The sequence below is a fragment of the Pinus tabuliformis genome, chromosome 3_2 (assembly GCF_031772625.1).
Source record: "Pinus tabuliformis cultivar Carrire ecotype Pingquan chromosome 3_2, CPIR1, whole genome shotgun sequence".
In the NCBI taxonomy this organism is placed as follows: domain Eukaryota; kingdom Viridiplantae; phylum Streptophyta; class Pinopsida; order Pinales; family Pinaceae; genus Pinus; species Pinus tabuliformis.
Window position 1 is genome coordinate 168,888,488 of NC_142302.1, and position 25,874 is coordinate 168,914,361.

The 25,874-nt window shown below is 42.8% G+C and overlaps 1 protein-coding gene across 1 annotated transcript in view; it reads left to right on the forward strand.

Annotated features, from left to right (window-relative positions):
- LOC149180331 (uncharacterized) overlaps positions 1 to 25,874 on the forward strand; it is a 234,497-nt gene that overhangs the window by 118,240 nt on the left and 90,383 nt on the right. The window contains exon 10 of the mRNA XM_089413849.1: positions 602 to 669. Within this exon, the coding sequence (XP_089269975.1) occupies positions 602 to 669 (68 nt within the window). The remainder of the gene's footprint in view (positions 1 to 601; positions 670 to 25,874) is intronic.

Sequence of the window (25,874 nt, forward strand, 5' to 3'; positions counted from 1 at the left end):
GTGGGACATCTTATCAATATTGTTATTTGAAACAAAGTTTCTATGTCGCATGTCTTCAAAATAATACTCAATGGGATTTACTTGTCATGGGAAATGTATTCAACTGTACTTATGGTTTAGTTGCTGCCTATTGTTTGATAAAGAGATTTGCATTTAGTCAATTCTGGTGTACCATGTTGTGGAAGATTTTATTAACATTATTTTCACTTTGAACTGAATCAAACATTGAATTGAAATTATATCATTTAGTGAATCTGGCTGTGCCATGTTGTGGAAGATCTTGTTAATATTATTTTCACTTTGAACTGAATCAGACATTGAATTGAAATTATATTGTTGTGTTTTTATGATTTTTAATATGTTAGCACGTGATCTTAACCCTTTCAGTCATACATTTTACTTAACGTCACTTTGCAGTTGATTGTTATAGTACCTTCTCAAGTCCACATCCTGTACCCTTTCATGTACATAAACTCTCTTTGGTTGTGTTGTGATACAGCCCCTCGTTAAATATACATGTTTTAACTTTATTTGCTATACATCTATTTGCTGTTATTTGATCCTTCGACAGCTGCTTCCTGATTTTTTGATTGGATGTTAGGTGGTGGGAAGGCATCATTACTGGGATGAGTGAGGAGGATGAAAATGGTGTGACAGTAAACTTTCCAGGTGTGTGTATATTACTTGCATGGTGTAAGAGCATATGGTCTGTTTCATTTTCTTTTATAGAAATTTTGAAAATATGCCCAATCTGAAATCTCCAGCTCACTTCAATGAGGTCACTGATTTGTCACTTTAGAACTTTCACAAGTTCAAGTAGATAAACACTACAAAATACTGCAACATTAGATCAACGCAGCAGCCTTTGTTAACTTTAAATACCAAGGTCTGATTTGTTTTTCCTCACCAACTAATTTATACCCAGAAAATATTTTTGTTCAATAAAATTCCAAAAACTGCCGGAATTTAAATACACTGGTATTTTTAACTTCGAAATAAATTGCTGCGGAAAAAAAATAGGAAAATCAACCACAGGAAGAACGGAAAATTCTGTCCAAACAAATTTTCCTTCACTTTATTAAATCTGGAAAATGAGGGCATTGACCGACAGAGCATACACAGAAAATACAGCACAATTGGAATCTAGAATTCATCCCACTAGAATTTCAGTCTCTAGAGAAATTTGGCCATCTGGAAATTCGGCCTCATTGGAAAAATCGGCCTTGAAAGTCTCAAATCCACCTACAAAATTCAACCTCCTCCTCTTCCACCTACATGACCCGGTGCACATTGGGAAACTTGGCGTCCCTCCTCTGTGCAAACCTTGCTTGAAAACCTCAGCTTCTCTTTACTATTTTGGCCTTCTCCAAAGACTCTGCCTCTCTCTCCAAAAACTTAACCTCCTTCTTTACAAGCTTGATGTCTCAGAATTTCACTACCAAAAATTCTTTGTTGCACACTTTTCCCTTCTCTTCAGCCATTGAGTCTCTCGGTCTTTGAGAAAATCACTCTCTCAATCACAATGTTTCTTTAACCTGTCCCTTGGGCTTATTTTATAATTTCATAGAGGGAAATCCCTAACCCTAATCTCCTAAGTGATCAATGACTAGGATTAGATCCTAAGTCTCACTTGAGATGAATGATAGAGATTAGATTTAAGTCAAATAAATAATTTAATTATTTGTCCTTATAAACTCGGCTAAATTGTCAACACTAATTAATTAAATAATTAATCTGCTTTAAAGAAGTCATAATAATCACTTACTCCTCTCAAGCAAGACATCTCTTGCATGCTAGACATTGAACATATGCAGTGTTGGAAAATCAAGGTTCTTGTATATTATTGTTGATTTTCCTTACTCGATAATTACTTGTGATGTTAGTTGGCCTTTTATTACTTTTTTTCCTTGTTCATCAAGCAATTACCAAAACAATGAAGATCACAAAGAGACAATGTACACAAGATATAGGCTCCAAGCTAGGGCAAAACCCCTCCAAGGGGAAAATCCAAAAATCAATGTAACACAACTTTTATAAGACTAGTGGGTACCCGCGGGTCTTGACGGGTTCTACAGTGAGACGGGTCACTCGCATAAGACCTGCGGTCTCTACCCTTACTCGTCCAAACCCACATAGGACCCGTCTGCTTGTATTGAACCCCTGAAGACCTGCATGTGACCCGCATAAGACCTGTGGACCCACTCAAAAATCATATTTTTTAAATCCTTTTTTTTTTGGAGATCATATTTTTTAAAGTTCTTTTTTGTATTTTCCGAGTATTATACTTGTCATTCCCAAGTCTTAAAGGGGTCGCCGAGTCAATAGCTAGACAAGTCTTATACGAGTACGAGTCGTGCAACATTGCCAGAAATAATACTTCTCTTCTTATAGAATCAATTAAAAAAGAGACTTCCAAGATGTTAGATTTTGTAGCATCGGATGGTGTTCTAGTCTCGAGACTTTGTGGAGCGGCTAAAAGGCACGAGTTCTCCAAAACCCATAAATCATTTTTGGAAATTCCACTTAGAGATGGCTCAATTAAATTAATTGACCATAATTAAAATTTCCTAAGTCTAAGTTAAGAAAATGGGTTAATTAATAGAAATTAATTGAGAAAGGTGTGAATATCTAGAAACTCACATGGATCGACTTAGAGATAATCTCAACCATTGACTAAGTTTTAATCATGGCCGTTGAAGTCTAAACTGGAGATTATAAGAAGTTGATGGGTATATGGAGAATACACTTTTGGAGAACACTTTAAGGTGAGAAGCACTTGAGATTGTGAGACCAGTTGCAGATACTCAATGATTTAGATCGATTGATTCTCCAGTGCAGGGGATTCAGCAGGAGTGATCAAGTCAAAGATCGAGTAGCAAAGTGTCAGAGGGGCAATGACAGTGATTTGGAGGAGGATTTCCATATTTCGAAGAGGTAGAAGCGAGTGTCTGAAGTATTCCACAACGCAACTAATCAAGATCAACTGCAAGGGTCGTGCAAAATTTCCTAACGGGTCGCAGTTATGGTCGCTTGGGTTTTCCCAGTATAATCGTAAGGGCAGGTTTTCCTAGCACAACCGCGTGGATCGATCAGAAGCCGCAAGGGCTTGTGCAGAGGTTGGACGATCAATTTTCAGAGGCCAGGGTTTGCTTGTGCAGGGAGGGAACCTTCTCTCCAAATATTTTCTGTCAGATCTTGTTGTTTGGAATCTGGATAGCCAAATGGGCTTCCAAAGATTGTACTCAAAATTTCACTTCTGCATAATAAAATAAACCCTTAATTGCTGCACCGATTTTCCCACATTGGGTTTTTCTGGGGTCTTTTGTCCAAGAACAACTGTGTTAATTTTGTGTGTGTGTTAGTATTTTGTAGTTCCTTTTTTGCTTTTGTAGTATTTTGTTTGGTGAAGAAATTGTAGTGTGATTAATTCAGTATTAATCTGAAAATTAATACTTTGTTAATCAGTTAGGAGAATTAATTCCAGTTGCTACATTTCAAAGGAATTTTCACACAAGACCCAAAGGCCAAAGCCAAAATTCGGCCTAAGCACCAATTCAACCCTTGAACAAGATCTTCTTCAAGCAAGATGAAATCTTCAAAGTTAACAAACATCGAACCTTTTCAAAATTTGCTCCAAATAGGTCTCAACGTCCACTTCAGACCTGCAATCCTCGACCCTGCAATTTGCCCAAAAACCATAGTTTTTGCACATGAAAACAAAATTATGTCTCTTTTTGTCCTTCCTTCCTTCGCTAGGTATTTCTCCTTGCCGTCTTGTCCCTCGCATTTGTTGAAGGAAATGTAACTAGGTTCGGTCTTCATAAATGTACTTTTGATATTTGTATTTATTCAAAAAAATAAATATTATTTTTATAATATATGTCAATGAGTTTCTTGCTCATTGAAATAGGTCTAGCACTATTTAAAGTGCTATAGGAAAGTCAAATAGTCAAAAGGAAAAGGTTGAAGACCTTAAAGGCATGTTACACCTTGTATAAATATGTATTAAAGTCAAGAGAATACCTCCAAGCAAAGTCAAGTCTCCTCCTAAGCTAAGGCATCATCATGGCACCATCAAGAAGCTCTTTCAAGCATGTTGCACCACCATGAAACTATCTGAAATCTACTCTTCCAGTCGGCTTGCAAAACAGTCAACTAGTCGGCCTACATGTCGGCCTAGAGGAGGGACAATCCTCTATATATAGAGGTTGTCCACTCCCTCATAAAGAGGACAATGCAAGCTCTGAAATAAGCGAAGAAGACAAGCCGAGAAAGAAGGTAAGGGAGCCTCTAGTGTAGCGAGGAAGGGAAGACAAAATCGAAGATTGGAAGGCTGTACGTGCGAAGGAAGAAGGTCTATTTGCGGCTACAACAATAGTAATACTTTAGTTCAATCCTTATCACTGTTTGGGTTAAAAGTTGAGGTCTACAAGGCCTCCCTCTAAGAGCGAAGGAGAAGCCCTCACAAACGAAGGAAGAAGGGACAAGACCGAAGTTGAAGGGACTATTTTCTAGGGTAGAAAACAGTCACACGTGCGAGAATCAGATCCCTTTATGCAGTCATAACAACCCTACATTATAGTCATCCAAGTTAGTTGATTTGTGGATAGAAGAAAGGAACCATCATAAGAAGAAGGGTCTCATCAATAGTATCTTCTCTAGAGCAAGAGCAACAAGGTTACTAACAAGTTGAAAGAAGAACGAAGTGCCAGAGGAAGGAGGACGAAGTGCTGGAGGAAGTGTTGGAGTATATGGTGCAGAAAGGAGTGAAGACTTGACTTGTGCTTCGAGGATCTCCTTGTCAGGGGTCTAGGGTTTGGCATTGATCAATAGAAGCTTCAATAAGAGAAATTCATCAAAGGGTTTTCCTCTCAAGACAAGAGAGGTTTTGGCCCTAGTAGATAGCCAACATCTTTTGTTCTTGTTTTTATGTTTTAGTAGCAGTTTGATGAAGCACACACATATGCACTAATAAGAAGAAGAAGCATAAGCTAACAAGATAAGTAAAAAGACTCCACAAATTGTTATCAAGTAACGAAGAATCACACTACACTACTATGCCCTAGATTCTTCAACATGGTATTAGAGCGTAGGTGACACATCAAGGATAGGGAAACTCAAGAACACTCATCAAGGGGAAGCATATACAAAGTTGAAGCATTAAGCCTGGAAGTCTTAAATCACTTGAGGACAAGAAGGGCCTACAATCCATCATTCATCAAGGAGGTCTACCAAGCTAGAAAAAGAGCCTTATATAAAGGCACCTACAAAGAAGAGCAGATTGAAGCAGGACCTACATCAAGCTACAAGTCTTCAAGAAAACATCATCACCAAGCAAGTCCACTTGGAGAAGGCAACTTGAAGAACATCAAGATCCTAGGAAGACAAGCCATCAAGCCTTCAAGGAGGAAGAAAATCCATTACATCTCCAAATCTATTAAGTAAGTACATGTCCCCTTCTAAATATACATCATTGTCTTTTTGCAAGGAAAGCAATAAATTGGTAGGTACCAATAACTTTCTTGCATGGAAGAAGAGGACTGATCTACTACTCAAGGAGAATGAACTCCTAGAGCATGTCAAAGAGAATATCACTATCCCTGCTAAGGAACAGACTCAAGCCTTAGCCAAGTACAATAAGGACGAGACAAGAGCTCAAAGGACTCTGATAGAATCAATCAAAGCCTCCCTCATTCCCTATGTCTCTAAGTTTGAGACATCGAAAGAAATCTATGATAAGCTAGTAGAGCTATTCTTGGTATCTACAACTAGAGAAGTAATATCTCTAAGGAATGAATTATACAAGATGAAGATAACAAAGGAAGGAATAGCTCCCTACTTCATGAAAATCTCTGAAATGAGAGATCAACTTCAAGAGCTTGGGGAAGTCATGTTTGACAGAGAGATGACAACTGTAGTACTCAATGCTCTACCTGAGGAGTGGGGAAACTTCACATCTAGCATATATGCCAAGAAGGAAGCAACCACTCTGAGTGAAATGTGGCGTTTATGCAGAACAGAGGAAACCAGACTTAAGGCAAAAGAAGATGTGGGATCAAAGGAGCAAGCATTTGCTACCATGGCCAAAAGAAAGGGTAAATTTGGCAAGTTTGGTCCACGAAGAACAAACAACAAAGACATGTCCAAGATCCAATGTTTTGGATGCCAAAAATATGGACATTACAAAAGGAATTTCCCTAAGCTTAAGAAGGACAACAACAACAAAAGAAAGAGGGAAGAAGCTCACTTGAGTCAAGAGATGAAAGAAGAAGGAAAGAAGCAAAAGAAAGAAGATCCTTTGGATCTATACTATGACTATGTCAAACTCTTTACTTCTAGACTTCTTTCAAAGTTTTGAGTAGAATAGGAGCATGTAGGAATAAATTAAAATTGCATAGCTAGAAACATCCTCTAGAATCTAGCAGCATGATGTACATAGAGTTCTAGATACTCATGTAGATGTAGCATTTATGATAAGAACAGAAATGCATAAGTAGAAATATCTTCTAGAATATAGCAACATGGCAGATATGTTGATTTGTGGTAGCATCGGATGCGCTCTAGCCATGAAAATTGGTGGAGGGGCTAAAGCACATGAGATCTCCAAGACCCAGAAATGGTTTGGGGAAATTCCACCCGGTTAGAGAGATATTAAAATAATAAATATTTTTAATGGGGTTCCTAAGTCTAAACTTAGGAAAATTAAAATATCAATGGGTATTAATATAAAACTGGGTGAAAATGTTCTAAATGACATGGATCAAGCCAAATCTAATCTTAGTCGTTGATTAGAGACTTAATCTTAGCTGTTGGAGACTCAACAGGAAAAGTATAAGAGGAGACTTGAGGGTCAGTTGGAGAGACGCCAAGACTTGATCAATTAGTTCGATTTTTTGGAGCGGGGTTTGTTGAGAAAATTCGAACAAGTGATCTATTGTAGCGAGGGGTAATGAGTACATAACAAGAGGCAGAGATAGTGCTCGAGGGTCAGTGCAGTGACTGAAGAGGCTGACGCAAAGGTATCTAGAGCTACGCAGAGGCAGTAGGAGCCACGTAGAGGCAGCTAGAGACTGCACATAGGCTGAGTGGCTTGCATGAGTGACGCAGAAGGCCAAAGAGCTAACATAGAGAGGCAGAAGGCTGACGCAGAGGGTTCAGGAGCTACGCTGAGGCTAGCAGGGTTGGCGCAGAGCCTAGGAGAAGCGCCGGAAGGATTTTCGTGGGACAGACTAGTTGAATATCTGTCTCCGAGAAGAGTTATTACTGCCGTGTAACAATCTCTGTTGGGTGACCCAGTTCGGCACCCTAGTTGTAGTCAAGAAATCTGCATAATAATAAAACCCTCAGAACTGTTGCACCGGTTTTCCCGCATTGAGCTTTTTCGGGAACGTGTTGTCCAAACATAATGGTGTCCCTTGTGTGTTTGTCTAGTATTTTAGTTGGTGATCTGTATATGAGTTAAGACTACATTTGTGTTTATTTTCAGTATTTATATGTATAAATAACTTGTTAATGGAATCAACAAGTAGGTGAAATAAACTAGATAATGCAGTAGGGATTTCTAACGTGTCAGACTGAGAAATTTCAACATGGTATCTGTTGGAATTTCTAAGTTTAACCTATTAGAAATTCTTCCTGTACTATCAGATTTATTTCTTCCTACTTGTTCAATTACTTAACAAGTTATTTACCATGTAAATACTGAAAATAAATACAAGTACAGTATCAACACATACAGATTATCAACTGAAAGTAAACAAGCACACAAGTGACACCGTTGTTTTTGGACTAATGTTCCTGGAAAAACACAATTCGGGAAAACTGGTGTAGCTATTCAGAGGGTTTTATTATTATGTAGTTTCAGAATACAACTTGGGTGCTAGAAATGGCTCACCCAATAGAGAATGCCCTTGGCAGTAGTACCTCTTAGTCGGAAATAGATATTTCGGCTACATCACTGGATGATCGATCCCAGAGCAACACTATAGCTTTTGCTGCTTTGCGTCACTCTGATAGGGACTGCGTCACCCTGTCCTACTCTCCAGCTCCCAGTCTATCCCATGAAAAATCTCCCAGCGTTGCCTCTAGGCTCAGTGTCAGCGTCTCTGGCCTAACGTCAGCTTCTTTGGTCCACCATCACCCTCTCAAGGCTTTGCTTCAGCCTCTGGAGCCTCTGCGTCTCACACGCTGGCCCTTCTCTGGCTTTGCGTAGCTCCCGACTACCTCTGCGTGGCCTATGGATGCCTTGTGTGGCCTCTGGTTGCCTTTGCGTGGCCTCTAGCTAGCTTTATGCCACCCTCTCCTGGCTTCTGCATTGATCCTCCCCGTACTAACTCTGCCTCTCTGCTATGTATTCACTGCCCCTCAGCTGCAACTCTGATCACTCACTCAATTTCCTCAGCAAACCCTGCCCTAGAAACTCGAGTTCTTGATCTCTCTTGGTGTGTCCTCCAACTCACCCTCGAGCCTCCTCTTATACTTTTCTCGTTGGTCCATCAATGATCGAGATTAAATCTTTAATCAACGACTAAGATTAGATTTGGCTTGATCCATGACTTCTGGACCATTCTAACCCAGTTTTATATTAATTCACATTAATATTTTATTTTTCCCAAGTTTAGACTTAGGAACTCATTAAAAATATTAATTATTTTAATATCTCCCAAACTGGTTAGATTCTGCCCAAAACATTTATGGGTCTTGGAGATCTCATGTGTTTTAGCCCCTCCACCAATTTTCATGGCTAGAGCACATCCGATGCTACCCCAAATCAACACTCCCTCTTAGCAAGGACTGTGCTCTAGTAATACTCCTCATTGAGTATCACCCTGATCATCTAGCTTCGGTCCTTGTGCTTTCTAGGCCTCCCTGCCCAACATCCTCTACACTGCATCTTGTACTGCAGCCCATGGCCCTGCCACTGCCACTGCTGCATCTGTACAACAACTCCCTCTGCATCCTTGCTGCTGCCCATGGCTTTGCCACTACCACTGCTTCATCTCCACTACATCCCCTCTCATCATGCTGCATCGTGCTGCACATAGCATTGCCACTGCTAATCGCTGCACTGCAACTCAGTTACTGAGAAGTAAGTAACTGATCCTCCCAACTCTAACATCTTTGTCAGGCTAGAAGCACTCCCGATGTTGAAGCTCCATTTGTCGCTGACAAGTGCTCCCTCTATTTAGTATTGACCTCTCCCTTGCTGCAACAACTCCATGCATCTCACACTGTTGCCTCACACTGTCCTGGGACTCCTGCACTGTAGCACTCTTTGTTGCTCCATTCGCATCCATCTCTACCGACATCCGCTAGTCCTGCTACTCCTCATCGGGGCTCCCATAGCCAGGTATAATTCAAGCGGTTGGGTACCTCGAGGACCCTGCCCCTCATCATCTGTAGTCCGTCTGACTACAGTTCGATGTCTCCCCACTTCCTCTCAAGTGGCGCATGAGCTCTCATGGCACAATCGTCATCTGTCTCCACTTCTTTCTACGCCCTCGTTGGCGTTGCCTTGGTTTCAAAATCCTCTCCCCTGCTCTTCTTCCTTGGACACTGGTTCGCATAGTGACCCAGTTCCCCACAATGGAAGCACTTGACCTTGGAGAGGTCCTTCTTCTTCTGTTTCTCCTGCTTTCCCGCAGATGCTAGAGCAACATCCTTCTCTTCCTCTTTCTTGATTCTGACACCCTTATTGCTACTCCCTACCTTGGTTAGCCATCTAATCTCTTCTTGACGAAGAGCCGCCCACAGTTCCTCCCAATCTGGAAGGTTCGACCTGCCCAGTAAATTCTGGACAAATACCTCCCATGCCTCTGAGACTGCGTTTAGTGCGGTCCTCACCAACATCTCCTCGTCCGGCGTGGCCCCTATGGAAGTCAGCTGTTCCCGGATCTCTGTTAATTGCCCGAGGAAGATATCTATCTGCTCTCCCCTCTGCATCTGGTATGACCAGAATTGATTTTCTAAAAGCATCTTCCTCTGCACGGAAGTATGCTAATACAACTTCAGGGCATCACACATCTCATATTCCGTACCCTTCTCGGCAATATGTGGTACCAAATGGTTCAAGGATGATGCACTTAGCCCTGTCCATTGCCTCTTCGTACTTCTCATTTTCAGTTGGGTCAACTGGGATCGCTATCGTTTTCAAGGCGAAGTGCTTAATGTGATACCTGTCTAGAATGAACAAGATCCTAGCCTTCCAGACTACGAAGTTGGAAGCTCCGTCTAGTCTATCTTGATCTCTCAGCCCATTCACTGCCATTTCGCTGCTCCTCTTTCGAGTCTCTCTGCTTCCCTCCTGGAAGTCCTTTGATCGACTCTTGCTGAGTCTCTCAACTTCCCATCTAGAAGTTCTCGTTTTGACTCCCTTTGAGCCTCGATTTCCCTTCTAGAAGCCCCTTTGCCAATGTCGAGATGCCCACTCCGTCGTTTGTGCAACTGCACCACTGATCTGGATTTCTTGGCTAGAAATCCTCGGCAGCAACTCCCTCCACAGTACCCGACTAGCTTCGCTCTGCAACTCACCCACTGCCTCCTATGCCTCAACAATGTGAAGATCTGAGCCTCTAGGCTCTGCGCAATCCTGGCACTAGCAAAATCTGCACCTCCTGGCCACAACGTCGATCGTTCCTGACTGAGAAAGATGATCGAGCACTGCGTAGGTTAGGTCTGCTCCTCTCTGCCTTAGCGCTGATCCTCCTCCTGGCTTGATCTGATAATGCACGCTCTCTGCGTCACCCCTTCCTTGCTGCTTTCTGCTAGGAACAGCTTCTGTCACTCGGGACAACTGTTTCTGCCGCTGCTACTCTACTCGGCTGATGCCTTCAGTTATCCTGTGATCTGTGACCACGCTATGGTACCATGTTGGAATTTCTAAGTTTAAACTGTTAGAAATTCTTCCTGTACTATCTGATTTTTTTCTTCCTACTTGTTCAATTACTTAACAAGTTATTTACCATGTAAATACTGAAAATAAATACAAGTATAGTATCAACACATACAGATCATCAACTGAAAGTAAACAAGCACACAAGTGACACCGTTGTTTTTGGACTAATGTCCCCGGAAAAACCCAATGCGGGAAAACCGGTGCAGCTATTCTGAGGGTTTTATTATTATGTAGTTTTAGAATACAACCTGGGTGCCAGAAATGGCTCACCCAACAGAGAATTCCCTCGACAGTGGTACCTTTCAGTTGGAGACATATATTCCGGCTAAATCACCAGATGAACAATCCCACAACAACACTGCAGCTTCTGCTACTCTGCGTCACTCTGATAGGGACTGCGGCACCCTATCCGGCTATCTAGCTCCTAGTTTGTCCCATGAAAAATATCCCAGCACTGCCTCTACGCTCAACATCAGCCTCTCTGGCCCAGCGTCAGACTCTTTGGTCCAGCGTCAACCTCTCTGGGCTTTGCGTCAGCCTCTGGAGCCTCTGCGTCTCACACGCTGGCGCTTCTCTGCCTCTGCGGGGCGTCTAGCTGCCTCTGTGTCACCCTCTCCTTGCTTCTGTGCTAATCCCCCCGGTGCTAACTCTGCCTCGGTGCTATGTGTTCATTGCCCCTCAGCTACAACTCTGACCACTCACTCTCAATTTCCTCAGCAAACCCTGCCCCAAAAAATCGAGTTCTTGATCTCTCTTGGCGTGTCTTGAGGCTGACCCTCAAGCCTCCTCTTATACTTTTCTCGTTGGTCCATCAACGACCAAGATTAAATCTCTAATCAACGGCTAAGATTAGATTTGGCTTGATCCATGACTTTTGGATCGTTCTAACCCAATTTTATATTAATTCACATTAATATTTTATTTTTTTGAAGTTTAGACTTAGAAACTCCATTAAAAATATTAATTATTTTAATATCTCCCAAACTGGTTAGATTATGCCCAAACCATTTCTAGGTCTTGGAGATCTCATTTGCGTTAGCTGCTACTAAGCAGAAGGCAGCAGAGAAGGAGTGACGCAGAGGGTCTGCGTCATCATTTTGAGCTAGAGAGAGGGCTAGCGCAGAGGCAGAGAGAGGCAAAAGAGGCTCACGAAGAGCCATGTCATCCTACTCAGCCAGGTAGGCTTGACACAGTTGGCTAGAGGAACGATTCAGCCTTCGCAAGGATTGCGTAGAGCTGGAAGGCTCAGTTTCTTCAGTTGCCGGGGCCTAGGGCGCTGTGGGTAGATTGTTGATTGGGAAGCTGGTGGGGTGCTGGTTCTGTCGAAACAGAACAATACCTAATGGGACAGAACTAAGGTAGAGGGAGTCACTGCCTTGACGGATTTCTAGCCAGGAAATCTAGATCTGAGTTGCAGTTGCAAAGAGGATTTGAGAGGAGCGGATCGATAGCTGGCAGGAAGATTTCTAACAGGGAAATCGAGACTTAGAGGGAGATTTCCAGGAGGGAAGTCGAAACTGAGAGGGAGTCTAGAAGAAGAGCGGAGATGGTAGTGAACGGACTTAGGGATCAGGATAGGTTGGACGGGGCTTCCAACTTTGTCATCTGGAAGGCTAGGATCATGTCAATGCTGGATAGACATTGCATCAAGGGCTTCACCTTGAGAATCGTGGCTATCCCAATCGACCCAACTAATAATGAGAAGTATGAAGATGCAATGGCGAGGGCAAAGCGCATAATCCTTGATGTGGTCAAAGATAATGTCCTATGTTGCAGGAAACGTGGGGCAGAAGGGCGTTTCCGTACGGAAACGAGTACGAAACGCTGAAACGCATTTGGTACGGCCCTGAAACGCGTTTCAGGCCGTACTACCACGTTTCACAAAACTGAAACGTGGCCAGTACGGCCTGAAATGCGTTTCAGGGCCGTACGACCCATGTTTCAGCATTTACTTGTGTTTTATTTTTTTATTTGTTTTCTAATCTATTCTTACGTTAGCCTAGTGACTTCTAGTTGTTTCCAGATGCCTGTCTAAAGTTATAAAAGTGAACTTTTGCCCTAGTGTTGATATGCAGTTCATGGTAATGTTAAATTCTTAAAGTAAAAGTGATACTCTCCTTTATTTTTCATTTTCATCCTTTTACTCAAATTTTTAACATTACTATGAAATGACTCAGGATGTTTGAGAGTGGTTTCGCCCTCATTGGATTTCATATGGAGAAAGTAGAATTTTAGATCTCACTCAAAATCCAGCAGACTTATCTGTTTTTCAGGATTTCAGGATTGGGGGGATTGCAATGTTTCCATTGGATTTTATCATGTACTAGGGTATGGAACTTGTATTTAATCAAGAGAACCAAGCCCTCTATGCTGGGGAGACTCCCAATAATCAAGAGAATGTAGGGTACTAGGGTATGAAACTTGTATTTAATCAAGAGCAGTAAGGTCGTTCGACTATGTAGGAGGAGACTCCCAATCAAGCACGAGACAAGAAATTAGAAATTTCTCGTGGCTGATTTTGGATATTTCTATTTTCATTATGTGATTATTCATGAGTAAATGTGATGCAAATTTAGATACTTATAGTTATGCATTGACAATTGACAGTTTTATCATAATGTAATAAATTAGAATGTATCATATATGCTTTATGATTGCACATATTTCTTAAATGTCCTAATATATATATATATATATATATATATAGTTGCGTTTCCCCGTTTCCAAAATTTGGAGAGGTCGCGTTTTGTATGGCTTCCCGTTTCAGAAACTCGTACCCGTTTCCCCGTTTCGTGCAACCTTAATAATGTCGTACCACATATTGCCGAAAAGAACACGACAAAGGAGATGTGGGATACTTTGACGACATTGTATCAGGGCACTTCCATGCAGCGAAAGATGCTATTAGAGAATCAACTGCGATCGTATCAGATGCAGAAGGGGGAGAAGATAGATCTATACCTCCTCAGATTGTAGGAGATTCGGGACCAACTTACTTCCATAGGGGCCATGCCGGATTAGGAGTTCATGGTGAGGACCGCCCTGAATGCAGCCTCCGAGGAGTGGGAGACATTTGTCCAAAGCATTTTGGGTAGAGCTACTCTTCCAGGATGGGAAGAGATGTGGGCAGCTAGCTCTTTGCCAAGAAGAGATCAAACGACTGTCCAAGGCGGGAAGTAGCAACAAGGAAGGTTGAATCAAGAAAGAGGATGAGGAGGATGCGGCTTTGGCATCTGCGGGACAATAGGGGAGGAGGAAGAAGAAGGATATCTCCAAGGTGAATTGCTTCCAGTGTGGGGAGCTGAGTCATTATGCATCTCAGTGTCCCAGGAAGAAGAATAAGGGATAGACTTCTGACACCAAGGCAGCTTCGTCTAAGGCGGAGAAAGAAGTTGAGACTGATGACGACTGTGCCATGAGTGCTCATGCACCTCTAGAGAAGAGGTGGGGTGACATCGAGCTGTAGTTAGGAAGACTACAGAAGATGAGGGGCAAGATCCTTGAGGTACCCAATTGGATAATATCCAACTATGGGAGGCCCGAGTGAGAAGAGCAGGATGACGATGTAGGTAGAAGCAAGATGTGATGGAGCAACAAGGCAGTGCTAGAGTGTAGAGGCCTGTAGCAACGCAGAGGGAGTTGCAGCAGTGTGAGAGGCACAAACGTTTTTGCAATAGTGTGAGAGGCACAAAGGTGGTTGCAGCAATGCGATAGGCACAAAGGTGGTTGTAGCAGCGCAGAGGCAACAATGGAAGCACAAGATAGCAGCAGAGGTAGCTTCAGCATCAAGAGGCTTTCGGACTGACAAGGATGTCAGTATTTGGGTAGATCAGTTACTTCGCAGTAATTGAGTTGCACTGTAACAGTTAGCAGTGGCAGTGCTATGGGCAGAATGGGCAACATGTTGAGAGGGAGCTGGAGTACAAATGTAGCAGTGGCAGTGGCAGAGCCATGGGCAGCAGTACAGGAAGCAGCATGCAGTGGATGTTGAGCAGCAGGCCAAGCATCAACACGGGTATCAGTGCAGAAGGATCAATGCGATGTTCAGTGGTAGAGCATTACTAGAGCACATTCCTCACTAAGCGGGAGTGTTGATTCGTGGTAGCATCGGATGTGCTCTAGCCATGAAAATTGGTGGAGAGGCTAAAGCACATGAGATCTCCAAGACCCATAAATGGTTTGGGGAAATTCCACCCGGTTAGAGAGATATTAAAATAATTAATATTTTAATGGGGTTTCTAAGTCTAAACATAGGAAAATTAAAATATTAATGGGTATTAATATAAATCTGGGTGAGAATGTTCTAAATGACATGGATCAAGCCAAATCTAATCTTAGCAGTTGATTAGACACTTAAACTCGGCCTTTGAAGACTCAACAGGTAAAGTATAAAAGGAGGCTTGAGGGTCAGTTGGAGAGACACTAAGATTGATCAGTCAGTTCGATTTTTTGGAGCGGTGTTTGCTGAGAAAATTCGAACAAGTGATTTGTTGCAGCGAGGGGCAGTGAGTACAAAACAGAGAGGCAGAGATAGTGCTTGAGGGTCAGCACAGTGATTGAAGAGGATGACGCAGAGTTAGCTAGAGCAACGCAGAGGCAGTAGGAGTGACGCAAAGGCAACTAGACACTGCGCAGAGGCTAAGGGGCCTGCGTGGGTGACACAGAAGGCAAGAGCGCTGACGTAGAGAGGCAGAAGGCTGACGCAGATGGTTCAGGAGCTACGCTGAGGCTAGCATGGCTGACGTAGAGCCTAACAGAAGCGCCAAAAGGATTTTCGTGGGGCAGACTAGCTGAATATTTGTCTCTAAGAAGAGGTATTACTGTCGTGTAACAATCTTTGTTGGGTGACCCAGTTTGGCACCCTAGTTGTACTCAAGAAATTTGCATAATAATAAAACCCTCAGAACTGCTGCATCGATTTTCCTGCATTGGGTTTTTTTGGGGACGTTTTGTCCAAAAATAATGGTGTCCATTGTGTGTTTGTCTAGTATTTCTGTTGGTGATCTATATATGAGTTAAGGCTGCATTTGTGTTTATTTTCAATATTTATATGTATAAATAACTTTCAAATGGAATAAACAAGTAGGTGAAATAACCCAGATGATGCAATAGGGATTTCTAACGTGTCAGACTTAGAAATTTCAACATGGTATCAGAGCATTGCAGATCACAGGAGGACTGAAGGCACCAACAAATATCGGAAATTTGCAGCAGTAGCAGCTGTCCCGAGAGACAGAGTTGCTCCTAAGCAGAAGGCAACAGAGAAGGAGTGACGCAGAGGGTCTGCGTCATCATTTCGAGCCAGAGAGAGGGCCAACGCAGAGGCAGAGAGAGGCAGAAGAGGAGCACGAAGAGCCACGTCTTCCTACTTAGCCAAGTAGGCTTGACGTAGTTGGATAGAGGAGCAATTTAGCCTATGCCGAGATTGCACAGAGCTGGAAGGCTCAATTTCTGCATTCGCTGAGGCCTAGGGAGCTGTGGGCAGATTGTGGATTGGGAAGCTAGTGGGGTGCTGTTTCTTTCGAGGTAGAACAATACCTTGTGAAAATTCTATCGTTGCAGCCACTGATTTACTTTTCCTACTTGTATCATAAGTTATTCATGGAATAATTTCAACAAACATTAAAATAAACACTGCTACAGATATCACACTGTAATACAGAAACAAACATATGCACACATTGACATAGTTATTTTGGACTAATGTCCCTGAAAAAACCTAATGTGGGAAAACCGGTGCAACCTAAGTTGCACGAAATGGGGAAATGGGTACGAGTTTCCGAAACAGGCACGGGTACGAAACGTGACCCCCCAAATTTTGGAAATGGGGAAACACAATATATACATATATATATATTAGGACATTTAAGAAATATGTGCAATCATAAAGCATATATGATACATTCTAATTTAGTACATTAAGATTAAATTGTCAATTGTCAATGCATAAACAATAAGTTTCTAAATTTACATCACATTTACTCATGAATGATCACATAATGAAAATAACAATATCCAAAATTAGCCATGAGAAATTTCTAATTTCCTGTGTTGTGTTTGATTGGGAGTCTCCTCTTACATAGTCGAACGCCTTTAGTGCTATTGATTAAATACAAGTTCCATACCCTAGTACCCTACGTGCTCTTGATTATTGGGAGTCTCCCCTGTATAGAGGGCTTGGTTCTCTTCATTAAATACAAGTTCCATACCCTAGTACATGACAAAATCCAATGGAAACATTGCAATCTCCCCAATCCTGAAATCCTGAAAAACAGATAAGTCTGCTGGATTTTGAGTGAGATCTAAAATTCTACTTTCTCCATATGAAATCCAATGAGGACAAAACCACTCTCAAGCATCTTGAGTCATTTCATGGTAATGTTAAAAATTTAAGTAAAAGGATGAAAATGAAAAATAAAGGAGAATGTCACTTTTACTTTAAGAATTTAACATTACCATGAATTGCATATCGACACTAGGGCCATAGGCATGAACATTAGGTTGCCCCTCTAAAAAAATCCTCTTTTTTATAACTTGAGAGGCATCTAGAAGCATCCAGAAGATATTTTAGTCGCCCAATAAAAAATTAGAAGCGAAAAAATTTAAAAAAAAATACAAGAAACAATCAAGTTAGAAGAGGAAACTCCACCGTACGGCCTGGAAACGCGTTTCCGGTCGTATTGGCCACGTTTCCTCCTCGAGAAACGGGCAAGTACAGTCGGAAACGAGTTTCCAGGCCTTACGGTACGAGTTTTCTCGTTACCGTTTCGTTTCCGGCCAGAAACGGGCCCTTCTCCAACGTTTCCTGCAACTTAGGGTGCAACAAGGGAGGATTATTATCAACAATTTTCTTGTACAACAGGGTGCCAAACTGGCTTACCCACAGATAGACAAACTTCCAGCGCTTTTCTAAACCCAGCTTAGGCCTTGTTGATGTCTGCTACAGCCTGAAACCTTCTGCGTTAGCCTGAAACCCTCTGCGTCAGCCTACTGAGGCTCTGCGCAGCCTCTCTGGGCTTATGCGTCACTTCTGCAGCCTCTGCGTGGATGACACATGTCCTTCTGGCTCTGCGCAGTCTCTGCTGCCTCTATGTGGCTTCCTCTGGCTCTGCATCTGCTTCTTTTGCGCTGATCTGCCATCTCTTTGTTCCATACTAACTGCCTCCTGACTGCTCTCCAAACCACTGGTTCAATTCCTCAGCAAACCCCGCTCTAGAAATTGAATTGACTAGTCTCCCTCAGTGTGTTCTCCAAGTGCCCCTCAAGCCTTTTCTTATATATTTTCTGTTGACATCTCAACGACCGAGATTAAGTCCCTAATCAACGACTAAGATTAGATCTGGCTTGATCCATGTCTTTTGGACCATTCTAACACAGATTCATATTATTGCACATTAATATTTTATTTTCCCTAAGTTTAGACTTAGGGACTACATTAAAAATATTAATTATTTTAATATCTCCTGATCTGTTTAGAATCTGCCCAAACCCTTTTTGGGTATTGGAGATCTTATGTGCCCCAACCTCTCCACCAAATTTCGTGGCTAGAGCACATCCGATGCTACCCCAAATCAACACTCCCTCTTAGCGAGGACTGTGCTTTAGAAATACACCTCACTGAGTATTACTCTGATCATCTGGCATCGGTACCTGTGTTGATGCTAGGCCTTCCTACCCAACATCCTCTGCACTGCTGCCTCCTGTACTGCTGCCCATGACTCTGCTACTGCCATTGCTGCATCTGTAAGACAACTCCCTCTGCATTTGTGCTGCTGTTGGTCCTTTCTCCCAACACTGCATCTGCACTGCAACTCCCTTTGCATCTGTGCTGCTGTTGGTTCTTTCTCCCAACACTGCATCTGCATTGCAACTCCCTCTTCATTCGTGTTGCTAACACACTACCTCTGTAAGGGGTTCTTTACCATCCCCATCTTTTCCCTGAAGTAGTCAAATTTTGACTTTCCAAGGGCCTTGGTGAGGATATCTGCCACTTGTTCCCCTATAGGAGTGTAGCTCAACTGTATAGCTCCTCGTTGGACATAATCTCTGACAAAGTGACACCGGATATCAATATGCTTTGACCTATCATGAAATACTGGATCCTTAGAGTGTTTGATGCAACTCTGATTATCACACATGATCCTGGTCGCCTCCATATTTCTTCTGAATAGGTTCCCAACAGTTTTCTGAGCCATATGGCCTGACGCAAAGCTGTGCTTGTTGCCATATATTCTGCCTCAGACGAGCTCAGAGCCACAGACTTTTGTTTCCTACTGCACCAGGGGGTTATTCCTGATCCAATGTTGAAATAGTACCCAAAGGTACTTTTCCGATCCACTGAACTTCCTACCCAATCTGCATCAGTGAATCCACTCAACCTGATTTCCTTCCCCTTGTTGTACAAGAGTCCATAATCAACTGTTCCCTGTAAATACCTGAGAACGTGCTTGGCTTCTGCCTAGTGAGCCCTCTTTGGTTCCACCATGAACTAACTGAGGGTGTTGACAACATAGCAAATATCTAGCCTGGTATTGAATAGATACATCAGGGACCCTATGAGCTATCGGTATAGGGTGGGATCGACATCCTTGTTTTCTGATGCATCAATCTTCTTCTAGTTGGTGATCATTGGCGTAGCCATAGGTCTACAATCTCCCATCCCAAACCTTTTCAGGATCTCTGTAGCATACCTTCCTTGCCCAAGGAAGATTTCTCCTTTCTGCTGCCAAACTTCCAACCCTAAGAAATAGTGCATTTGTCCTAGATCCTTCATATCGAACTCTGTGGTTAGATTCTTCTTGCAGTGTTCAATGAGTCTGGATGATTCTGTCAAGAAGAGATCATCCACATATAATACTAAGATAAGTGGCTCGCTCTCTACGACCAGATAGTAGAGATTCGGATCTGCGTCACTCTTGACAAAACCCATCTTCTGCAAGTAGCCATCTATTCGACCATACCACACTCCATAGGTCTACAATCTCCCATCCTGAACCTTTTCAGGATTTCTGTAGCATACCTTCCTTGCCCAAGGAAGATTTCTCCTTTCTGCTGCCAAACTTCCAACCCTAGGAAATAGTGCATTCCTCCCAGATCCTTCATATCAAACTCTGTGGTTAGATTCTTCTTGCAGTCTTCAATGAGTCTGGATGATCCTGTTAAGAAGAGTTCATCCACATATAATACTAAGATAAGTGGCTCGCTCTCTACGACCAGACAGTAGAGATTCGGATGCGCGTTACTCTTGACAAACCCCATCTTCTGCAAGTAGCCATCTATTTGACCATTCCACGCTCCATAGGTCTACAATCTCCCATCCCGAACCTTTTCAGGATTTCTGTAGCATACCTTCCTTGCCCAAGGAAGATTTCTCCTTTCTGCTGCCAAACTTCCAACCCTAGGAAATAGTGCATTCGTCCCAGATCCTTCATATCGAACTCTGTGGCTAGATTCTTCTTGCAGTCTTCAATGAGTTTGGATGATCCTGTTAGGAAGAGATCATCCACATATAATACTAAGATAAGTGGTTCACTCTCTACGACCAGATATTCGAGATTCATATCCGCGTCACTCTTGACAAACCCGATCTTCTCCAAGTAGCCATCTATTCGACCATACCACGCTCTTGGTGCCCGCTTCAGCCCATACAAGGCTTTCTTCAGTTTGCCTACATGAGGCTTCTTCTCATGTTTTTCAAAACCCTCTGGTTGTTCAATGTATACTTCTTTTTGTATTACCTCGTTTAGAAATGCCGTCTTGACATCCATCTGATGGATCTCCCATCCCACTTGGGTTGCAAGAGATATCACGGTCCTAATAGATGTATACCTGGCTACTGGGGCGAAGGTTTCCTCATAGTCAATCCCTTCCTTTTGAGCATAGGTAAAGATCTTTATCAAGAATTTACTGACGATTTTTCCTTATAACATTTGATTCTTGATGACTATCCATCAACAAAACAACAAAAAGATCGGAGATCAAAGTAAGAAGCTCAATGAAAGTAAGAATATCAATGAAAGTAAGAAGATCAAGGAAAGTAAGAAGCTTCTTACTTTCCTTGATCTTCTTACTTTCATTGAGCTTCTTACTTTCCGTGAGCTTCTTACTTTGATCTCCGATCTTTTTGTTGTTTTGTTGATGGATAGTCATCAAGAATCAAATGTTACAAGGAAAAATCGTCTGTAAATTCTCGATAAAGATCTTTACCTATTTTGCTAAATGAAAGTCCTTAAGCTTCACTTCTGCCCTATCCTAGCGTTTTTTTTGAGCACTTCCTTAAGGGTTTTACACCTTAGCCACAAACCTGGCCTTGTATTTTTCAATACTGCCGTCCGCAGCATATTTGATCTTGTAGATCCATCTTGAACCTACCACAGATCTGTCTCGAGGCCTTGACACCACCTCCCACACATCGTTTACCATTATGGAGTTATACTCCACCATCGCATCTAGCCAGACCTGATGCTGAGCTGCCTCCTTGAAGTTGACAGGCTCTCCATCCTAAGCTACTAATGCCTGATACCTGTCTGGTTGTTTTCACTCCCTTTTACTGTTCCTTGGCTCTCTTATGAAGTTCTTTGCATCATGAAGCATCTGGCGAAGTTCCTTGCTGGTTCTTCCTCTCTTAACAAGTGCTTTTGTTCGCTCCTCTTCCTCATCCTGAGAATCTTCTTGATTTGAGGAAGAATTCTTCACTTCCGTTGGTTGAAGAGGCATGACCAACGGATTCTCTTTGGACTGCTCCTTGGAAGGCATTTCACGAGATCTTCTGAAAGCTCTGTCCTTCATGAACTTTACATCTCGTCGTACTACTACCTTCCTGCTCCTTGGAAGATAGATTCTGTATGCCTTAGCGTTCTCGCTATATCCTGCTAGATACCCGTTTTTCTGCAATCTGATCCAGCTTCTTCCTCTTTTCTTCGGGTATGCAGCAATATGGCAAACTCCCAAATATCCTGAAATGAATGACTTCAGGTGTCTTCCTAGTGAAGACTTTCTCTGGAGTAATCTTGCCCAATGCCCGATGAGGAGTCCTGTTCTGAACGTAGACAGCTGTGTTGCATGCTTCTGCCCACAGGAAATTTGGCATATCCTGATCATACAGTGTGGCCCTAGCTGCTTGTACAATAGCCCTGTTTTTCCTTTCTGCCACCCCATTCTGCTCTGGATTATAGGGAGATGTCCACTCTCTTCTGATGCCCACCTTAGCGCAATAATCAGTGAAGTCCTTATTGACATATTAATATATTATCCACCATTATCTGAGCACAAGTCTTTTATTTTCTTACATGTCAGATTTTCCACTAGAGCCTTGAACTCCTTGAATCGATAGAAAACCTCATCCTTGGTTTTCAGAAAATAGATCCAAGTTTTCCTCGAGTGGTCATCAATGAAGATAAGGAATTACTCGGCACCGCTGAGAGCTTTGACGGACATAGGTCTGCAGATATCTGAGTGTATCAATCCTAGGACACTCTTGGCCCTGTGGTTGCTCCTAGGAAATGCTGCCTTGGCATACTTTCCTAGAGCGCATCCCTTGCATACATCATCTCGTTCCGTACTCAGTTCCGAAACTCTTGTTACAGGAATTCTCAGAGCTCCATGGTGCAAGTGACCCATCCTTCTGTGCCATAGTTCATTCAAGTCTTTGTCCCATGACTGCCTATTAGTGCCATTGGAGATTCTAGTTGTAATCTGTACAACCGATTACTTTTGATCCCGATCTGCACTTTCTTTTTCCAGCTCAGGTGTTTGGCGTATACCTTATCCTTGATGAAGTAGACGTCATAGCCCTTGCCTTGTAGTTGTGACACAGAAAGTAAGTTCATCCCCAATCCTAGCACATGCAACACATTTGTGGCACCGAACCGATCTCCTGATTCTGTCTGAAAAACTATGGTACCCTTTCCTACTGGAGTACACTTTGCCTTGTTCCACATGGTGATCTGAAAGTTCATCTTCTCTTCTCGATATTTTGAGAAACACTCCATGATTCCCGTCATATGCCATGAGGCTCCGTTGTCTATATACCATACTTCTGATGATGCAGCACTAGTCATGCACACCACTTCTTCCAACCTGGAAGCCAACATAGAGAAATTGAAATCTCTCTCTCTTGTGCAATCTTCCGAAAATCTGCGTGAGTCCCCTGAGGTGGATGCCTTTGCATCGTGGTCTCGACCCATAATTGATTTTCCCTTTCTGTCTCTGATTCCCTGCTCCGTTACCATGTGAAAATTATATCACTGCAGCAATTGATTTACTTTTCCTACTTATATCATAAGTTATTCATGAAATTATTTCAACAAACATTAAAATGAATACTGCTGCAGATATCACACCGTAGTACAGAAACAAACATATGCACACATTGACACAGTTATTTTGGACTAATGTCCCTGGAAAAGCCCAATGTGGGAAAACCGGTGCAGCAAGGGAGGATTTTATTATCAGCAATTTTCTTGTACAACAGGGTGCCAAACTGGCTTACCCACAGATAGACAAACTTCCAGCGCTTTTATAAACCCAGCTTAGGCCTTGCTGACCTCTGCTACAGCCTGAAACCCCTCTACGTCAGCCTAAAACCCTCTGCGTCAGCTTACTGAGGCTTTGCACAACCTCTCTGTGCTTTTGCGTCACTCCTGCAGCCTCTGCATGGATGATGCAGGCCCTTCTGGCTCTGCGCAGTCTCTGCTGCCTCTATGTGGCTTCCTCTGGCTCTGCGCAGTCTCTGCTGCCTCTACGTGGCTTCCTCTGGCTCTGCGTCTGCTTCTTCTGTGCTGTTTTGTTGTCTCTCTGTTCCGTACTTGCTGCCTTCTGACTGCTCTCCAGACCGTTGGTTCAATTTCTCAGCGAACCTTGCTCCAGAAATTGAACTGACTGTTCTCCCTCAATGTGTTCTCCAAGTGCCTCTCAAGCCTCCTCTTATACTTTTTCTGTTGACATCTCAACGACCGAGATTAAGTCCCTAATCAATGGCTAAGATTAGATCTGGCTTGATCCATGTCTTTTGGACCATTCTAACACAGATTCATATTAATGCACATTAATATTTTATTTTCCCTAAGTTTAGAATCTGCCCAAACCCTTTCTGGGTATTGGAGAGCTTATGTGCCCCAACCTCTCCACCAAATTTCGTGGCTAGAGCACATCTTGTGCTACCCCAAATCAACATACCTAACGAGACAAAACTAAGGTAGAGGGAGTTGCTGCCTTGATGGATTTCTAGCCAGGAAATCCAGATCCGAGTTGCAGTCGCAAGGAGGATTGGAGAGGAGCGAATAAACAGTTGGCGGGAAGATTACTAGCAGGGAAATCAAGACTTAGAGGGAGATTTCCAGGAGGGAAGTCGAAACTCAAACGGAGTCCAGAAGAAGAGCGGAGATGGCAGTGAACAGATTGAGGGATCGGGACAGGTTGGACGGGGCTTCCGACTTTGTCATCTGAAAGGCCAGGATCCTATCAATGCTGGATAGACATCGCATCAAGGCTTCACCTTGAGAACTGTGGCTATCCAAGTCGATCTAGCTGATAATGAGAAGTATGAGGATGCAATGGCGAGGGCAAAGTGCATAATCCTTGATGGGGTCAAGGATCATGTCGTACCACATATTACAGAAAAGAACACGACAAAGGAGATGTGGGATACTTTGACGACATTGTATCAGTTCACTTGTGTGCAAAGGAAGATGTTATTAGAGAATCAATTGTGGTCGTATCAGATGTAGAAGGGGGAGAAGATAGATCTATACCTCCTCAGATTGTAGGAGATTCGGGACCAATTTACTTCCATAGGGGCCATGCCGGATCAGGTTTTAATGGGTGAGGACTGCCCTAAATTCAGTCTCCAAGGAGTGGGAGACATTTGTCCAAGGCATTTTGGGCAGAGCTACTCTTGCAGGATGGGAAGAGATGTGGGCAACTCTTCGCCAAGAAGAGATCAGATGGTTGACCAAGGCGGGAAGTAGCAGCAAGGGTGTTAAAATTGGCAACCAGGGCAAAACTTCATGTGGGTCATCTTATTCATGGCTAATAATATTTTTATTAGATTCCTCTCGTCGAGAGGTGTAGGATTGATATAAAGATCATCCAATTCCGATAAGTATTCATGGAGATATGAATTTATTTTGATTATGGAATTATTATCAAGCCGACCTACAACTCATGTAGGCTCAGAAGCCCAACAGTCGCATCTATTCACCCACCAACGTTGTGTATAAATATAAGAGGACTTTTCCTCATTTAGTCTCACTCATCTCATCACATCTCTCTCTCTCTACTGCGCAGATATGAGTCTCTTCTTTACTGCGCTGAAATGGGTCTCTCTCTCTCACACATGTGAAGCCAGAAGCTGTTGAAATTGAAGCTGCAACTGCAGAAGTAAAGATTGACTTGCGTGGCCTAGAAGATCTCCTCATCTGAACTGCGCTGTAGGTTCATCTGAACCTCCTCTGGAAGCCAAAACTTTTGGTGGTGGAATGAAGTCAATCCAACGAACAGTTTGCAAGATATCGACTGCCCTAGTTTGAAGCCGGAAACTGCTGAAACTGAAGCTGCAACTGCAGAAGTAAAGATTGACTTGCGTGGCCTAGAAGATCTCCTCATCTGAACTGCGCTGTAGGTTCATCTGAACCTCCTCTGGAAGCCGAAACTTTTGGTGGTGGAATGAAGTCAATCCGACGAACGGTTTGCAAGATATCGACTGCCCTAGTTTGAAGCCGGAAACTGCTGAAACTGAAGCTGCAACTGCAGAAGTAAAGATTGACTTGCGTGGCCTAGAAGATCTCCTCATCTGAACTGCGCTGTAGGTTCATCTGAACCTCCTCTGGAAGCCGAAACTTTTGGTGGTGGAATGAAGTCAATCCGACTGTCGGTTTGTGAGATATGGTTTGCCCTAGTTTGATAATGAAGCCGCTAATGCTGATGCCACTGATCTAGGGTTTGCTACTGCTGATATGAATCAGATTTATTGTACTATTTC